Source organism: Phascolarctos cinereus, unplaced genomic scaffold (genome assembly GCF_003287225.1).
Source record: "Phascolarctos cinereus isolate Bilbo 61053 unplaced genomic scaffold, phaCin_HiC Scaffold_5;HRSCAF=322, whole genome shotgun sequence".
NCBI classification, from domain to species: Eukaryota; Metazoa; Chordata; class Mammalia; order Diprotodontia; family Phascolarctidae; genus Phascolarctos; species Phascolarctos cinereus.
In genome coordinates, this window is record NW_027555958.1 from 36,035,300 (window position 1) to 36,054,626 (window position 19,327).

Genomic DNA, 19,327 nt, shown 5'->3' on the forward strand with positions numbered 1-19,327 from the left:
TTAGCCATTCCCCAATTGATGGGTGGGCATTTTTTAAAGCTTATAAACTGTATAGCTCACTTTCCTCATAGTGAAGATCCTTACCTCTGTTCAAGTCTTATGACAAACTGAAATATCTCCTGTGCTCATTCTGAACATTTGGTTTTGAAAGGCACATTTCTCTCCCTCCCTCCTTCTCAGTGAAATGATTCATGGTATAATACCACAGCTCTGTTGTAGTGTGTGAACATAGCATAATACAAATGTTTAATGAATGTGTACTTGTAAGATTTTGAAAATTTTGCCACTATTTGTATCTTGATAGATTTTTCCTTGATATTGCATCTGATTGCCCTGTAAGTGATGCCATAAACCACAGCCTTTCCTTCATCAGTGATGGCAATGTCCTGGCTTTGCACCGTCTGCTCTGGAACAACCAAGAGAAAATTGGCCAATATCTTTCAAGCAACAGGTAGATCATCTGAATCATTGTCCTAATGAGACCTTTCCCTTCAGAGTCTTAGAGCTGTGTTGACTCAGTTGTGAGCAGCGTGTCAGAGTTCGTCTTTTGTTTGGTTAAGAGTTATGACTTGGAAAGAATTGTCATATCCCTTATATGCAAAAGTTATTTTGTATGGAAGATAGATTATTTTGTAGAAGATGAACCTGGTCTGTTATACATATGTGCTCTTTGTCATGACCCTCCAGTCTTTGACTCGGAGAAGCCCTGAGGGAGTGGGCTTGGTGGAGATGCTCTCCTATTAGTTATCAGTCACTTGCTGAATCCCATTAGAATCTCCTGTGCCTCCAACCCCTCCTCACAGTGCAGAAGTGCGGCACCTCACACCAGGCTTCCTGAAAAACTTACCCAAGAAAACCCCGCAGAAGCACCTGGGAGCTTCCCTCTGGGTGACAGGTCCTGGCTGTCTTCTCCTTTCCCTCTCCCAACATGAGAACGATGTTGCACGGTCATGGGGCAGTGGCTCCCAGCTGGGGCTTGGCCTCTCCATCGCTCAGCTGCTTGACCTTGCTTACTGTGATCAGACTTTATTTGAGGATAGAAAGTCCCGAAACCTCCCACATGTTCTTTCCTCCTCAATGAATTATAAAATGTTACGCCTACAGAGGCCCAGTCCTAGCTTTAACTTTGGAAGCAGCTCCCTTGTCTGGGGCACAGCTTCAGGTGGTGGATAGGTTGTTATGCCCAGAATCAGGAATGAGTTTTTACTAGCCTCAGACATTCACTAGCTGTGTGACCTTAAGCAAGTCACTTGCCTTTCCCAGCCTCAGTTTCCCCATCTGATAAATGGGAATAGTAACACATACCTCCCAGGTTTGGCATGAGGATCAAATGAAGTGATATAAATGAAGTTCTTTGCAAAGCTTAGCACTGTGCTAATGTGAGTTAACTCTTATTGTTGAGATTTTAAACAAGTGAAGTATTGCTAACGGTTTAGATTTAGAACAAGCACATTGTAATCCTATAATCTTTGCATACTTATTTGTAGTTCTTGGTGGTTTTTTTCCTTTCATCCTTCTTTAGATTCTCTAATAGTGTCTTCAAAGGCTGGTTAATTGCATTGTTTTGTTTTAAAATTTAAATATATTTATCCAATTCATAAGAAACAAAGAAAGTGGCTGAAATTATATTAGGCAGTTTGTCAACAAGTGGGAGTTTTAATGTGGGAGAAAATAACATGGCATAGGAAAGCATTAAGGTGTTTTGCCAGCTAGAAAGGTGGATCCTGAAATAGGATGAGCAGTGGAGTAGGAATAAGAAAGCCTATGGTCCCTTTGTCAGATGGCCAGAGAATTAGCTGTGCATGGGCTTGTATGTCTGTTATCACATGCCTCTGAAAAATGGAGAGTGAAAAGAAGTATAGTAGGAATGCAGGCTTTCTAGTCACTGTATACTACTTTGAAACCTGAGTCCACGTTTCCATTTTCTCCAGGAAACCGTCCCTAATCTCCCAATCTGTACTAACCTTTTCTGTCTTAGGACTCAAGTAGCATCTCTTCTGTCATTTTCCCATTATTCAGTGTTTATAAAAATTTTAAAAACCAGTAATACTACCTAACTTAATTTACTTATTTATTGTTAACACCAATAAAGCTACTAAAGGGGACTTTGTAGAACGAGTCTTATAACAGAATTCATGTAGAGGTGGGCTTCCTAGCCTGGAGACCTGTTTGTTTTAGTATTTGGAAAACTAGGTATCCTTATTTTTAAACCATTATTTTAAAATTTTAAGAAATTTTAAATTAAATTTTTTTAAAAATTACTTTAAAAACACTATTCTGAGATAGGGTACCTTAGATCATGAGTCTCAAGAGAAATCATAGAGATGGCTTCTTGGTTCCAGATCTGACTCTACTATAAAATAGTAGTCATCAACCCTTTTTGGTACTTGTTTAAAAAAATTTGGAACAGATGAGGTAAATGAGACCCAGGAGGAATCCAGCATGGTGGTGTTTTGAGAGACTCAAAGGCACCTACTGGTGACAGAAATTGCTGGGAAAACTAGAAAGCAGTATGGTAGGAATCAAGTTTAAACCAGTGTCTTAATTCACATACCAAAAGCTCCAAATAGCTGTATAGCCTAAGCAAAAATTCTTTTGTACATGTGTCATTCCCCTGTTTTTAAAATCTATGAGGCCATAAAGCCTCTGTTGCTAACTGTCTCGACTTTGTGTGACATAAAGAAGTGCTGAACACGTTTTTTCATTATTCTAGTGCTTACATTCATCACAGTGCAGTGTAGAGATTGGGGACTTCAGTGTGTGCTAGTTGACCATTGAGGTGTTCTTCAAGTGCATTGTCCTTGAGTACCAGCACCTACAAGTGTCCAAATGATTATCTTGGGCGGTTGTACTGGGAAGGCTGGAACTCTGGAATACAGCCTTCTCTAAGTTGTTTCTTCTCTCTAGAGATCACAAAGCTGTTGGAAGGCGACCTTTCGATAAGATGGCAACACTCCTCGCCTACCTGGGCCCTCCTGAGCACAAGCCTGTGGCAGACACACACTGGTCCAGCCTGAATCTTACCAGTTCTAAGTTTGAGGAATTTATGACAAGGTAAGAGAGAAGAACCATGGAGTCACGGGGTGCAATAGCTTTCTTCTCCTTCGACTGCATATCTGTGCATCTAAGCTGTCCTCAAAATGCCTTCATTTTTGAAAGGCTTCCTTGTTCTTTATCTTCTTGTAACACCAGGTGCTTATTTTCAGAGACCCCAATTCTATTATGTGTAATCATTTTAAATTAGTACTTTGGAGAATATGTGATTTCTTTGATTTTTATTTTAAAAAATTAATTAAAATAAATTTTGTTTCCTTCCTATCCCAATGTTGGAAGGGGAAAAAAGTTGCAACACATATCGTTAGTCAAACAGAACAAATTTCCCCATCAGCCGTGTCCAAATAACCTGTGTCTCCATCCACGCCCTGCTCCATTCCATGCCTGTTCGGAGACGGGCGTCCACAGGCTTCGTTCTCCGTCCTCTGGAGGTGTGCTCAGTCCTTGTGTTGATCAGAGACCTGAAGGCTTTCCGAGTTGTTGGTTCTGACAGCATTGTTCTGACTGCACAGATTATTCTTCTGGTTCTGCTCCCCTTTACTCTGACTCGGTTCACCCAGGTCTTCTCAGGCTTCTCAGAAACCATCCCATTCATCATTCTTACAGCAGATTGGTCTTCCATGGCAGTCACAGACCATAATTTGTTCAGCTATTCCCCAGTTGATGGGCATCCTCTCAGTTTCCAGTGGTTTGGGGTTTCAGGGACTTGAGTGTCTTCTTGAGTGCATATCATAGCCTTGCCATGCTGTTTCTCTTTCTGGTTCATTTTTTGCCATTATTTTCCCCTAAAGTCCATAGAAGATCTCTCCAGTGAATTAGAGAATTTCATTTTGTTTTTTCAGTATCTAAAGGGTGCCTATAAACCATTGGGTCTTAGTTTTTGAAATGTAGCTGGCTTACCAGCATCCCCAGGATTTGGCTCCTCCATCATGCCTTTTAGAGGGTTTTTTGCTGCAGTCTTTCATGGTTCCATGGGGGCACCTTGTACTTCAGTAGTCTGCTGGCAAATCATAAGCTCTGGCAGATCCTCCTGACCTGGGAAAGCCCTAGTATCAGCCTGGTGTGAAAGTTCCATGAAACCTTTGTATAACCTCCTTTTAAGAAGGACAGCACAGTACACAATTCTTGCAGAGACATACCTCGTGCCTTCCCAGAAGGTTGTGGCCAGTGAACCTGTGCCTCTTGAGGCTGTTTGATCGATGACATGGGCTCTCAAGAAGAAGGCTTTGGGATACTGGAGTTTGCTGAATCCTCTGGGGGTGACATTTGTAGTGCCCTATACGTCACAGATGGTCGGTAAACGTGTGTATTTGGTGTTTCTGTGATAGGAACGAAAGGCATTAAAGCAGAAACAGAAACATCCCTCAGATGTGGTGCGTCAGGAACTATTTCTGTTGATCCAATAAATTCTACACTTGGAAACCTGTCTTTTAACCTGAGGATTGTGTATTAATATCCTCAGAGTTCTGGGGACTGTCTTCCACATATAGATGATGGACTTGAGATTTCGATGTCCCAGGGGACTGACTCTATGAAAACCTTTGACCCCAACAGATTTTTCTGTTAATTTGCCACATCTGACATATTTATTCCATTTAAGAAAGGATTTCCTCTATGTGAGTTTTCATATGACATAAACGAGCATCTGCAGAGGGCTAAAACATGAAATGTTATTTCTTCTTAAGCAATCCTCAAGGACTATAGTCCTTTTTCTCCTTTAGCAAAATCACTTTGAGTACCTCAAACATGTGCACACATGGACGTTGCCTGCTCCCTCGAGCGTGCGGCCTGTGTGTGCGCATGCGTGTGAATTCCCCACCTTCCTTTAGGTAATAACTGTTTTACTGTCTCCAAAGATCGTCTCCTGGGTCCATTCTAAACCCTGTTCCTCAGTTTGCTTAGAATGCGTCATCTCATTTGGGCTCACTCACTTCTCTAGGAAGTAGCCAGGAAGGCCTTCTCTAGGGCATCCTCACCAAATTTCCTTCTTTTGGCTGCTGAGATCTGGATGGATAAAGAAGTGATTTGAAAATAGGACCCTTGAGTCCTCCAGACTGGCTCATTAATTATTTGAGCTGTTATTGCTGTTTTCAGGCACCAGGTACATGAGAAAGAGGAGTTCAAGGCTTTGAAAACATTAAATATCTTCTATCAAGCAGGCACTTCCAAGGCTGGAAATCCCGTTTTTTATTATGTCACACGAAGGTAAGGCTACTGCATTTTTGTTTGTTTTACCATGATTTTAAAAGTAAAATTACTTCCTGACAGAGAGACTGTCAGCATAAGTGGTATTAAAAGTGATGGCTTTTGTCGAGAGCTGTGGGGGACGTGGCTCTGGGCGAGTGTGTGAGTAACTTAGGAAATCATTGGAGGGCTGTCCCTGCTGATGTGTCTCCTTGGCTTTGGACTTTGTCCTGTGTCTGTTGGAAACCCACCCGTGGCTGATGATTGCCTTGTCCTGGGTTGGTCACAATGTGTGCACATGTACACATTGTGTGTGGCATCGTTCCCTACTGTTGAGTGATGCCTGGCCATTACTCACTCAGCCTCTTCCATAAAACAAGCCATTTGTTCCATGCTTACTGTATGTGTGAGGCCCTCTGCCAGGCCCCAGGGGCAGAAGCAGTGCCACCTCCCTGGCCTCCAAGAGCTTTTCTTCTCCTGGGGAGGTGCAGTGCGTTCACAGGTGAAGGTGAAGGGGCAGAGGACAGACCCATTGTGGCTGGAATATTTGGGCAGAGAGAGAGAGAAAGAACAGCTGGGAGCATTTGACAAAAGTCTGTGGAGTGCACAGCAGAGAGCGGAAGAAAACAAATAGAGAAGTGGGAATGTTCTTGTGAAGAGGTGACAGGTGAAATTAGCAGAGAAGTCCCAGCCACCCAAGGGGTGAGGCTTATCCAGGATACTTCCCTGACCCTCCGCATGCCATCCTGTCTACCTGCCTCCCGAGCTGTTTGCCTCTGGGACGCTGTTTTCTGTTGAGCGGTGTAGTGGGAGGCTGGGAGGACAAGGGGCAGAAGGTGACCAAGCCCCCACCTTTCCCTTTCCTTGCCTCATTGGCATGCCCTGGGAAGCCTGGAGGCTGAGGTAGTAAAGGCTTCCCCTCTCCAAACCATCTCCTGCACACAGTCTGTCAGTTAGAGTTTGAATTGGGTCAGTAGCGGTCGTTGTGAGTTTAGGGAGGAGAGCAGAACGAGGGAAGGGGGAGTTTGCCAATGACACTCCCAGGTTTTTCACAGCCTTTGATTTGGAATGGACTTCAGAGGCAGTTGAGGGCAACCTGTATTCCCTAGAATCCTTTGAAAACAGAACTTCTTCACCTTTTTGGTGTCCTGGTCTCCCCTGGCACCAGTCCTCAGAATAACGTTATTAAGTTATTCAAGGAGATGCGAAATATCAGTAAGATTTTTCTTCCCTTCCAAATTCCTGAACCCCCTGAGCTCTTGGCAGGGGAAGGGGTCCAGGGTTAGCACCTCTGTTCTAAATCATTCCACCTGTGTTCTTTCAACTTTTTCTTGAAGGCTTGTGGTAGGGCCTGCCTACTGTTGCCAAACCGATCTGTCCCATTTTGGATAGCTCTGAAGGTGAGGAATTTTTTCTTAATATCAAGCATACTTCTCTGCGGCCAGGAGCTGAAACACAGAAATCGATAAACCTCAATAGGAGCTGTTACTTTGCCTCCCGTCTCTGGGTTTCCTGCCCCAGTTCAGGGCATACGCCCCACCACCCTCCACTGGTCTTCTTCCCAATGGATCTGCCAGGTGTCTTGCTGCCTTCTTAGGTTCTCCTCTTTTTATCCTCTGTGATAGGGACTTGCCCTCCCTGCCCAGAAGGTGGCCTGCAGGTACCCTTGAGGGCCAAGGTTAGACTGCAGACTGACCGCAGCTGTGTAGTTACACTTTGTGGTGAATAGCATCCTTGATGCTGGAGAGGAGCCCTAGCCGGGTGATGCTCAGTATTTCTGACTGAGCTTGAGTGGTTTAAGACCCCTCGGTGGCCCAAAATGGACTGGGCAGTCAGACTTTCCAGCCCTCACGCCACGATGGCTCTCCTTGGAGAGAGAAGCGTTTCTGTGCTGTTGGGAGAAAAGGGCAGGTAGGGAGCTGAATGGACAGCATCGGTCATGGTGGTGGTGAGGCCGTGTGGCCTGTGGGCATCAAAGGCTGTTTTGGTCACCCTGGAAGTGCTCTTTGAGTAGGCTGAGACCCTGCTGTTGTCATTTGAAGGCATATATGTATAAATGAGTGTGGCTCTAACTCACGGAAAAGGGATTAGATCTGCTTTGGGATCCCAGCTGTCTATAGCTGTTCTCTTTTAAGGAGGATTTTCAGGCTCTGCTATTTTGACGGTTTGACCTCTTCACTGCTTCCATAAATCGACTCTTGATTTCAGCTACTCTTTGACAAGCCTTGGCATTCCTCCCTCTGCCTGGGAGTCCTAACTTCTTTCAGTGGAAGTTGCTCTATTCCTTTTTTGCTCATCCCTCCTGTCTGGCATGGCCTGAACCCTCAAACCCTGCCTTACCTTTCCTCCTGGGTTGGGTTGGGGAGAATTGTCCCAGATTTAGAGCTGAATGTCACTTTAGAGATCTCATGGTCCAAACCTCTCATTTTAGAGCTGAGGAAACTCACATCTTCCAGAGTTTGGTCTCAGTTAAAACAAAGGTCTTCCATATGAAAGTCTCTAGGAGGCAGAAACACTAAATTTATCCTGTATTTTTTATTTTTAAACAACTTTTTGTTGATGTCTTTAGTTTTTTACATCACCAGAATTTCTCCCAGCATTTCTTCTCCTCCTTCCTAAAGAGCTATCCCAGATGACAAATATTTTAAACAAAGAAAAACAGGAAGAGGAAGGAAAAAAAATCAGCAAAATGAATCCATGCAAAAACATCTGAAAACACATATAATGCTCCGTACCTGCAGAGCTCCCACCTCTGTGAAGGATCAGATAGCCACGCGGTGGAGGGGTTTGGGGTGAGGGTGGGAACCAGTCTTCCCCTGTCTTTCCTTAGGGGTCATACTTGTTCATGAAAATTTGGCAGCATTTACTTTTGATTGTTTTGTGGTTGCATCTTGTATTATTCAAGAGCGGTTGGTAATGATTGAAATGTCATTAAACAGACTTCCAAAAAAGGGGGAGGATTTATATGTTTATGCAAAACCATTTGAGTGCCTGGCCATTGAAGTGAATAAAGAATTAATGTGGTGTAGAAGGGGATCAACAGAGCATCAGTGGCAGAGTGGGGTGTCCAGATTTTGTTGTTCAGTCACGTCCAACTCTTGGTGTCCCCATCTGGGGTTTTCTTGGCAAGGATACTAGAGGGGTTTGCCATTTCTTTCTCCAGCTGATTTGCCAGATGAGGAAACTAAGGCACACAGGGTTAAGTGACTTTCCCAAAGTCACACAGCTAGTAAGTGTCAGAGGCCAGATTTGATCTCGGGTCTTCCTGACTCCAGGTCTGGCTCCTGGAAGGGACCTTCTGCATCAGTAGCAGAGGTGAAGGCCTTGTTGGTGAATGACCTGGCTTTTGAACTCTCGGTCGCCATAGGCAAGTTACTTAAGTTCCCTGACACCATTTTCTCCTCTGCAGAATGGGGATGGCTCTTTCTAAATGCCCGTCTCACAGGCGTGTTGCTTTAGAGTCGTGTGAGGTAATGTGTGTGGAGTGTTCTGTAAACTTTAAAATGCCATCATCTCAAAGGCAGAAACCATGATTTTTTCCCTAGCTATGGATTGCATTCTTGCCCAGGCCAGTGAGCTAGCCCTTTGGGCGTTCTGGGGAGTTTCTTTCTTTCTGAGGTTGTCATAATTAAGATATAAATTCAGGGGTGTGTGTGTGTGTGTGTGTGTGTGTGTGTGTGTGTGTGTGTCTGTCTGTCTGTCTTTGTTTCTCTCTGTCTCTCTTTTTCTCTGTTTCTCTGTCTCTGTCTCTCTCTCTCTCTCTCTCTCTGTCTCTCTCTCTCTCTCTCTCTCTGTCTCTCTCTCTCTCTCTTTCTCTCACACACACACACAAAGTTAAAAATGTTATGAACTAAAATGTGACAGCACCAAGAATTTCTTCTACTTTTTCTGCCCTTATTTACATTGTGCCCATTTGAGATTGGGCTCAGTTTTATAAACCTGAAGAGAATCAACATCTGGTTTGTGATTGCTTTTTAATGGAAAACCATGAGGAAATTTAAAAAAAGAAGAGATTTTCCCATCCGTTCACTAAGCATTTATGGAGTAAATACTGTGTACGAGCTATCAAGTTACTTAACTTCCAGAAACAACCAAGATATTAAAAGCACATTAATTAAAGTATGGTGGTGGTAATTCTTCGGTAATTGAGGTGCAGGAGAGATGAATGCTTTCCATTTTGTAGAAATGACAATGAACTGACCAAATTCAGAAAATTCTCACTAATCCACAAAGCAGCCGGAAGAAAAGAAATGGAAGGCTGTCCATCGCCCTAAGGGCAGGACTGCTGTTTGGCATGGTCTTATGGGTGTGATTGGCTGGAGTTGCAGTCTGAGCACTCAGAGCATTGTTGGCTTGGGTGGCCTGAGGAGCCCCTCCTAGTGCAAGCGGTAAGCTGATCGGCCGCAATGGAGACACCATCTTCTTCCCTGTTTCAACATAATACAAATGGATGCCAACATTTATTTTCAAAGAGCAGGCAGAGAGTGTCTCATGGATCGGAATCTTTGCCTTCCAGTCAGTGGTCTAGCCAGGGTTCCTTTTCCCCTAATTCTTTCTAGGAGGGAACTGTAAACATTCCTATTTTTGCTTCAAGCAAGGAGAGAAGTAAGAGGATTTGGGGGGTAGGATGAGGCCCCAGCGGCAGCTGACGGAGAGGGAGGGAGGCAGCCTCCTATATACTCTTTAGGTGCTGCTGAAGCCCAGTGGAGAGCCCGGCACTTGTTAAGGGCAGAGTTGGAGCTAGAATCCAAGCCTTTGGATTGCTGTTCCAGTGTTCTTTAAGAGACTGATGATCGACACACAAGAAATAAGTGAAGGTGAAGAAATGTGATTGTTAGGCATGTCGTTAAAACAAAGGGGTGGCTGGCTTTAGCTTGCATTGTTAAAAATGATAATCTGCCTCTTTGGTCAAATGCAGAGCTACTTCTATTTTCTTAGGAGAGAACATTTTTAAGGTTGTAGTCAGAACTAAAGGATCGAGAAGATTTCTTTACCTATTGATACTTTATTTTTCTTTTGAAGATTAGAAACAAGGCGTCTTTTCTGTCCCTCACTGCTGCGTCTGATTTTTCATTCCTTCCCAAGTGGCTTAGATATCGTGTGGTAGCTGGTGACACAGGAAACTCTGTTTACTTTTCTCTTACGTAGTGTTTTTCAGAGCAGCAGGTGTCAACAGGTGGAATGAAGCCAGAGATCAAGGAGTTTAGATGAATTTACAGTCTTGCAAAAAGTGACCAGTTTATTAATAAGACCCACTTGGTTAATCTCCAGACCCATTTGCCAAATAGTCCTTAGGAACCTACCTTTATATTGACTCTTACTAGGAGAACACCCTATAATTTGATTGTCAGTTCTATTAGTTTAAGAGAAAAAAAACCAAATTCATATGTTGTTTTAGGAGGAAAACATTGTTTATATTTCTTGTTAAAATTAATATTCTACCATAGTTATTTCAGGATTTGAACATAGTTCAGGAATATTCATGCCAAAATTAATTTCTAATGTAACTGATTAATAGAACCTATTAGAAAAATGAATCCAGTCTTGTTAATGTACCTCTAGTTCTGTGATGAAAAGATATACAAAGCATTGATACATTCATGAGGCAATTCTTTTATTTCCTTATTTTAAAATACCAACCCACTTAAGAGTTTCCACATTGGGACAATTAGCTAAATTCTTTTTTTCTCCAAAAATTGTTTAATTAAAAAAAAATTCTTGAAGTACTTTACTCAGTGCTGGGTGTGGGGAGAAGGAGAGGGCCATAAACCAGGAAGTTGAGTGTGTGCGCGACATTGGCAAGCACTTTAAATTTGCCTTGCTGTTAGCATGACAAAGAAATTTCTAAGACACATTCAAAGTAATGTACAAGTCAGTACATGTTTCTGCTTTCCTTTGTCACTTTTTTTTTTTAAAACACTTTGGCTTGGCAGAGCTTTCCAAGCTTAATTCAGTTCAATTCAGCTAACATTTTATTTTATTTTTCCACCTTTAATTTCAGTTTGATAGTTTTTCCCCCCCAATTGCATCTAAAAACATTCTTTTAAAATTTTTTTTTTTGGCAAATTTTGAGTTACAAATCATCTCTTCTTCCCCCTCCCCCCCAATTGAGAAGACAAGCAGTTTGACATAGGTTATACATGTGTGGTCATATAAAACACATTTCCATGTAAGGCATGCCTTTAAAGAAAACACAGATTAAAACAAATCAAGAAAAATAAAGAAATGTGTCTTTGATATGTATTCAGGCTCCTCTGGAGATGGTCAGCACCTTTCTTCATGAATCCTTCAGAATTGTCTTGGATCATTGTTGTCAGCAAACATTTTAATAAGCATCCTCTATGTTCAGAGTGTTGTGTTAGGCCTTGGGGGAGACAAAAAAATCCTGATAAAATCATGCTTTTGGATAATAGCTCCCATTTATATGATATTTTTAAGATTTTCAAAGATTTCTTCACACCAATCTTGTGAGGTAGATGGTTCACTTTTTATGGATGAAGAAGCTGAGGCTTAAAGAAATTCAAGGAATTCTGATGGGGAAGAATAAATAGAGCTTTAATGTCTTCAGAGGGAATTAGGAGAGTTAAGTAAGTTAAACAGAGGATGGGGGGGGCTGGTTCTGTTCTAAGGATTTAAAGAAGAAAACGAGAAGGGAAGGTCAAAGGACGGATGCCTCAGTGTAGACGGGGAAGGACAGGGTGGAACTTGCTGTTTGTCATCATTCAGGTGTGGGAGAAGGGTGCACAAACAAGGGGAAAGGGGGGGAGGGGATGGACATCCAGGGAAGCTTCCTCTTATCTCAAACAAAGGAGGATCGAACACAAACACACAGGTAGGCAAAGAATTTGGCATAGAAATACCTGGAACTCAGAAGTAAAATATGTGGAGGGGAGAACAGCAGTTAAGGAGGAGGAGTATACCAGGGAAGGAAGAAATTACAAGTGAAACAAACCTCCTGATCTTGGTGGGGGGATTAAACATACACATATGTGTGTGCGCTCGCTCTCTCTCTCTCTCTCTCTCTCTCTCTCTCTCTCTCTCTCTCTCTCTCTCTCTCGTTCTCTCTCACTTGCTCTTGCTCTCACACTCTCTCTCTCTCTCTCTCTCTCTCTCTCTCACACACACACACACACACACACACACACACACACACACAAAGCAAAGAATAGGAAAGTAAGGGGAAGCCTATTAATCAGAAAATGACTTTACAAATTTTGGCATAGGAAAGTAATGGACCACTATTGTGCCATAAGAAGTAACCAAAGGAGATGCATCATTTCAGAGCATCCTGGATAGTATAAGCTGATGCAGAATAAAGTAAACAGAAGCAAGAAAACAATTTATACAACGATAACAGCAGTGTAAAGAAAATGACCTTTAAAAGACTTAGGAACGCTGATTAAAACGTGACCATGCCACCTGTCCAGATACCACTGATGAATCAAGTCGTCCTTAGGGCAGAGGTGATGGACTGACGCAGGGTGCAGAAAGAGACATTCCCTTTTGGATGTGGCTACTGTATGGATTCATTTTGCTTTCCTATGCTCTTGTGTTATGAGTAGTTTCCTCTGCTACCCAGACCCCCCAATTTACTTGAAGATCACAAAGGAAGCTTCCCAATAATTATGTTAAATTAAGAGAAGACCACTGAAACGCTTTTTAAAAATATTTTATTTTCCCATTTGCATGTAAAACAATTTTTAACATTCATTTTTTAAAATTTTGAGTTCCAAATTCTCTTCCTTGCTCTCTCTCCCCCATTCCTGAGAAGGTAAGCAGTTTTATATAGGTTATAAATGTTGAGTCATTTCAGCTGTGTCCAACTCACTGTGATCCCATTTGGAGTTTTCTTGGCAAGGGAACTGGAGTAGTTTGCCATTTCCTTCTCCACCTCATTTTACAGATGAGAAACTGAGGCAAACAAAGTTAAGTGACTTGCTAGTAAATGTCTGAGGCTAGATTTGAGCTTAGGTCCTCCTGACTACAGGTCCAGCACTTTATCCACTGCATCACCTAACTCCTGCAGGTTATATATGTACAATCTGTGACTTTTTTGCAGGACATGACTAATATGGAAATATGTTTTGAGTAGGCTTTATACGGTCATGCAAAACACATTTCCAAATTAGTCATGTTGTGAAAGAAAACACAGGGGACCCCCCCCCCCAAAAATGAAAAAAGTGAAAGTGAATAAAAGTATGCTTTGATCTGCATTCAGACTCCATCAGTTCTTTCTCTGGAGGTAGATGGCAGTTTTTATCATTAAGTCTTTCAGAATTGTCTTGGGTCACTGTATTGCTGAGAACAGCTAAGTCATTCACAGTTGATCATCACATAATGTTGCCGTTACTGTGTACAGTATTCTCCTGGCTCTGCTCACTGTACTTGGCATCAGTTGATGTAAGTCTTTACAGGTTTTTCTGAAATCATCCTGCTGGTCATTTCTTACAGCGCAGTGTTTCATCACAATCACACATCACAACTTGTTCAGCCATATCCCCTCCATTTCCAATTCTTCACCACCAGTTAGGGCTGACAGAAGTGTTTTTGTACAAATAAGTCCTTTTCCCTTTTTCAAAAAATCTCTGTGGAATACAGACCTAATATGGGTGGTATTGCTGGGTCAGAGGGAAAACTATTTTTTAAGGCACAGAAGAGAACAGAGGGAAGCAAAGACAAGAGAGACAGTTTTGTTTTGTTTTTTCTTTCTTTTTCCTTTTTTTTTTTTTTGGCTAGGCAGTGGGGTTAAGTGACTTGCCCAGGGTCACACAGCTAGTGAGTGTTATGTGTCTGAATCCAGATTTGAACTCAGGTCCTCCTGAATCCAGGGCTGGTGCTCTATCCGCCATGCCACCGGGTTGCCCCAAGAGAGACAGTTTTGAAAGTAAAGTATTGAATTTATTTTTTACCTTTTCAAAAAATCGAGCAGTATGAAATTAACCATGGTTTCATGCATAGCCCTCTTTGTATCCTGTTGTGTTTATGGAAATGCTCCCTCTTTTGTTGCTTAGTTTAAGAACATAAATTCATTTCCAGAAGGATGCACGTGTTATCCAAGGAGCGCTTTTGCGGCATCTCTTTTCCGCACAGAATAAGAAGGTCCTTTATTGTCACTTGGCTGTCATGGTGGTCCTCATAGCTACATGTTCTCCCCCCATGGGGCCATTTCAGGCCACTTTGCACGTGCTTCTTCCAGCGTCTTTTGACCACATCGCTGGCTCCCTTTATCCCTGTGTTTCTCCTGTCAAATAGGACTTTTCACACTTAGGATTTCTGTAATCAGCCTGAAGTGAGCGTGCGGGGCTATTGTAGTCACAGACATGGTCTTTGACAAAGTGGTTTTTTTCTTACTAAAGCTGTATAATTTTCTTTGGAAAAATTCTCTTGTCAAAGAAAAATGTACTTTTGAAGATCTGAAGTGTCTAGACAAGCAAATAGAACCCCCATGATAGATATCGAGGTTGGCTTTTCTGGTTTAGACTTTTTACTTCCCTGGCCTCCTGACTTGTACCTCCAGCTGCCTCTCTGCCATCTCCACTCAGATTGTCCAAAATAGAACTCGTCTCCCCCCGCCCCCTTCCCTGGTACTCTGGAGGTACAGTTGAGCAGTCCTCCCGGATTCCTCCCTGTCTCTCAACTGCCCATGTCCAGGTTGTTGTCAAGGCCTGTCAGTTTTGATTCTGCAGCACGCCTCCCTCTCTCCCCTGACACCGCCAGCCCCCAGAACCAAGCCCTCTCTCACAGTCACAGCGATCTTCCTGAAGCATAGGCCTGATCATGTGACACTCTACCCCAGACCCCTACTCAAAAAATGCAGTGGCTCCCTGGCTGTCCCAGGATCAAGCACAGAATCTTCTGGCACCCAAAGCCCTTCCCAGCCTGCTCCCCGCCCACCTTCACCGTCTCCCCCCCCCCACCCAGTCCGGGTGCTCTGCGGTCCTTGCTGTCCCTTGAACTCGATCCTCCTCCCTTGGCTCTGGGCATTTTCTCCGACTGTCCCTGGTGCTTGCAGTGCTCTCCCAGCTCATCTCCACCTCCTGGCCTCTACGGTTTCTTTGGGCTCTAAATCCATGAGCTCATGAGAGACAAAATAAATATTAGGTTCCTTTTAGCATACTGAAAGATTAGTTCACTGAGTGTTTCTACGCTTTCTGTTCAGGCCCATCAGCGTTGTGGAGGTGCTCTTCTTTTGCCATCACGGGCCTCCTGGGTGGTCCTCTGGCCAGTTTGGCCGTGAGTCCCAGCAAGTGTGCACCAGCCCAAGGCGGCCCATGTCTGCTCCTGCTGTAGTAGAGAACTGCTGTGTTACATTCGTCGTCGGTGGGAGTGAATTTTTTTATTTATTTACCATTTATTCACTGAAAAAGTGGATGTCTTTATGTGGGAGGGAAACTTAGCAAGGGCCAGTCATTTCCTACGAGCATCTTGTTCCCCTCCTTTCCTCTGTGTAGTAATGACCGCTTCCATGCTTGTCACAGAAGGCAGTATTCCAGATTGTACAGTTGCTACATAGAAGAAAGTTGGTTTTTTAAAGTGGCCATTGAAAACCTCATTGTGCATTTAGTCTCATAGCTAGGGTTCTTGTCTCTTGTATAGGAAAGGAATCCACATCAGACTATGAGGCAGAGAACGAACATTTATTAAGCCCCCGCCGTGGGCCAGGCACCGTAATAAGTACTTTGCAAATGTTATCATATTTGATCCTCTTAACATTTCTGGGAGGTATGTGCCTTTAATATTGCCATTTGACAGCTGACAAAACTGAGGCAAACAGAGGTCTCAAATTGCTTCCGAGTCACAGAGCTATTAAATGTCTGCAGTCAAATCTGAACTCGGTTCTCGGCTCAGCACTCTGTTTACTGCACTACAAAATGGACTCAATTGGTTGAGCCGTGTTAACTGGACTTCAGATGGTCTTCAAAGGCTGGGAAGAAATGTAGGGTGGTGCTTGAAGTCAAATGAAGGAAGTCAAACTCTTGGTCCCTGCTTGTTTGCCTCTGGCACAGGAAACCCTTAGTGGGGTTCAGCGACTAAGTGCTAAGAGTTTGTAACTGTGATGCCTCTAGCTTTGTGCTAGATTGCATGGGGTCCCCAGTCATTTGGGCAGGTGAAGTCTTGATGGGCAGATCTGAGGCTCTTTCCTGTTAGCCTTCTGTCTTCTGGTTGCCTTCCTTTTTTCACTCTGTGTGTGTGTGTGTGTTTGTGTGCGTGTATGTGTTCAGTCTGAGTGAAAAGCCATCCTTCGATACTTTGCATACTCTTTCTTTAGATAAATATTTAACAAGCAATTGAACCCTTGCAGAAGTATTTGTATAGTTTAGAACTGTGGCTATGGACAACGGTGTGATTGTAAACACAAGAGAGGCAGCATTTCCTGGTAGTAGTCCTTCCCACAGATACCTTCAGAACTTATCAAAAACCTTAGGAGGCCTTGGAGGCCTTGGGTAAAGTGTTTTAAAAAACCATCAACAACCTCAATTCTGTACTCTTAACTCTCTCTCCTCATTGGAAAAATGACTGAAACCTCACTAGATCATTTATGGTTTTTGATGGCCAGGGTACTGTTGTAATAAAATATCTTGGCTTTTTGTTTTTGTTATTCCGAACTGGACAAACACGAACAAATATGAGTATTTCTGTATACGATTCAGAATCAGTGAAAAAAGCATTGTCATGTGTGGGACCAGGAATCTCTGTTTTCAAAGAGCCTGTTTCTGAATATGAGAGTTCAGTGCGTTAGTCTGCAAATTGTCCTGCTTGTTTAAGTTTCCTTCTGAATCTCTTCCTACTGTTTTCTGTGTCTTTCTTAAATGCTTCAATGCTCATTTTATTCCCATTTTTTTGGTATTGCTGTCACTCTCTTCCCCTATTTTTCCTGTCGCCTGAAATTTTTTAACCTCTCTCAGCATAATCAAGCAAAGCAAATGCAAGCATTGGCCATCTCGGAAAGCGTGTCTCTCCTGCTGCCCTCCTAGCTGGTCACACTTCCGTCGGCAGGTCTGCACGTCAGACATGTCCAGGTCCCTACCTTGGTGTCATAGCTGCTCATTGCATTGGTCAGAGATTTTAAGTCTTCCAAAGTCAATTGTCTTTACAAGGTTACCTTTGTAATTATTGGCCTCCTAATCTACTCCACTCTGGATCAGTTAGGCTATTTATATTTGAAGGAATCAAGGAAAAGTATTAAGTTCTTGGACGGAAAGGGAACTACGTTCTTCTCAAGGCTCAGACCTTCTTCCATTTTAGATTCTGGTGGTTACCCAGGAATCCTTATGCCCTGGGAAATAATCATCTTAGCTTGCTCATTTAAAAGATGACTTTATGGATTTTAGGGTATGTTGTGTCCAAAATTAGTTCAAAATATTCTGGATAGGTAAGGGAGGAGGCTCTTTATGTATTTTGTGTGTGTGTGTGTGTGTGTGTGATGTGATTCACACGTACAGGTATCAAGGTGTGTGTGTGTATGTATATGTGTATGTATATTTACACTTACCCCTTGATTGAGTCTCCAGTATAGTAGAAAGTTTGTCTGTTTTGACCTTTTTGTGGAGGGATGTTCCTACAAAGTTGTTTTCTCTTAAAGACTTCAATTGAGATCACACCTTTCAGAGTATAAAACAAAGTAATTTGCCTGACAAATTAGCACTCAGCATTCCATTCCTCAAACACTGTTCTGCACTGAAATGCCCCCAGACAGCAGGACGTGGCACACCATCTTTTCCTTGCTGGGGAGTCTCTAACACCACATTGCAGGAATTGGTTTCCCATGTAATTTCAGCGTGATGATTTGCTAAGAAGATTAGGTTTTTTTCATGCTTTTTGTAAAATGTGATAAAAATGGAAACCTTGAGCCTAGCTTTTCCCCTTCTGTTCCTTCCTGTGGTCCCCTTTCTTCCTTCTGTTCCTTTGAAGTCTTTCTCTCTTCTTTCTGAACTATGGGGACTGCTTTATAATGGAGGAAACTTGCTAAAAATCTAGACAGAACCAGCCAACTTTGGAGCATCTTGCCTTGTTGATCTGTTTCCATTTCATCCATCCTGTTTCCTTCTGTTTGTTCAGGATTAATAAGGAAGGACCTGTCCCATTACTCCCTTCTGGAGCCACATATCTGGGGTGAGGACAACCTTGTACCACGAGGGCTGATTAGTGGACATCATGCAATGCCTTTTCAGCATGGCTCATGCACATTTAAAATTTGAGACAGTTGATTAAAGAATACAAAATCAGTGTCCTTAGGGGTGCTTAAAATGGCTTTAGCCCATAAAGATATATATTCTGAAGTCTGGCTTAGCCATTATTTTATGCAATGCCAATTTGTGGATATTGTGTTTTCAGCTTCATAGTATCATAAAATTTAGACCGAAAGGTTAACTAGTGCAGTTCATTTTCATAAATGAGAAAGCTATGGCCCGGAGGGATTAAGTGACCCACTGAAAGGTCTGCTAGCCTTTCACCTCCCCCTTTTTCATCAATCTCTTGGCTTGGAGTACTTGCCCTCTAGCTGATGATGTCCTATATGTTAATTCTCCTGTGCACTTCATTCCTTTTCATGGATTGCAGCCTGTTCACACCTACTGTGTGGTCTCCTACTGTGTGCCTCTCCATCACCCCCTTCCATCCTTTGGAGACTGACATTTTAGGACTGGACCATAACCAATCACTGTAATCAGTCCATCAATCAATAAACATTTGTTGAGCCCCTGCTTTGTGCCAGGCACTCTGCTAAGTGCTGAGGGTACAAAAAGAAGTAAAAGACAGTCCCTGCTGTCACCATACAATAGGGAGACAGTAGGCAGATGAACATGGACCAACAAGCTGCATGTGGGATAAGCAGGAAAAATTAACTGAGTGAAGGCACTAGAAGTAAGAGGGCTTGGGAAAGCTTCCTGTAGAAGATGGGATTTTATTTGGGATTTGAAAGAACCCAGCAGGTGGAGATGAGGAGGGAGATCATTGCGGTTGTGGGGGACAAGTGAGGAAGTGCCTGAGCTGAGAGGGGGAGTTTCTTGTTCATGGAACAGCCAGGAGGCCAGTGTTGCTGGATCCAAGAATATGTGTTGAAAAGTAAGGAGTAAGGGGCAGCTGGATG

General features: G+C 42.9%; 1 protein-coding gene across 12 annotated transcripts in view; it reads left to right on the plus strand.

Annotated features, from left to right (window-relative positions):
- NF1 (neurofibromin 1) overlaps positions 1–19,327 on the plus strand; it is a 248,319-nt gene that overhangs the window by 144,137 nt on the left and 84,855 nt on the right. For all 12 annotated transcript variants that reach the window (XM_078154810.1, XM_078154813.1, XM_078154812.1 and 9 more), the window contains 3 exons: positions 305–451; positions 2,908–3,054; positions 5,149–5,259. In XM_078154810.1, coding sequence (XP_078010936.1) covers positions 305–451; positions 2,908–3,054; positions 5,149–5,259 — 405 coding nt within the window. The remainder of the gene's footprint in view (positions 1–304; positions 452–2,907; positions 3,055–5,148; positions 5,260–19,327) is intronic.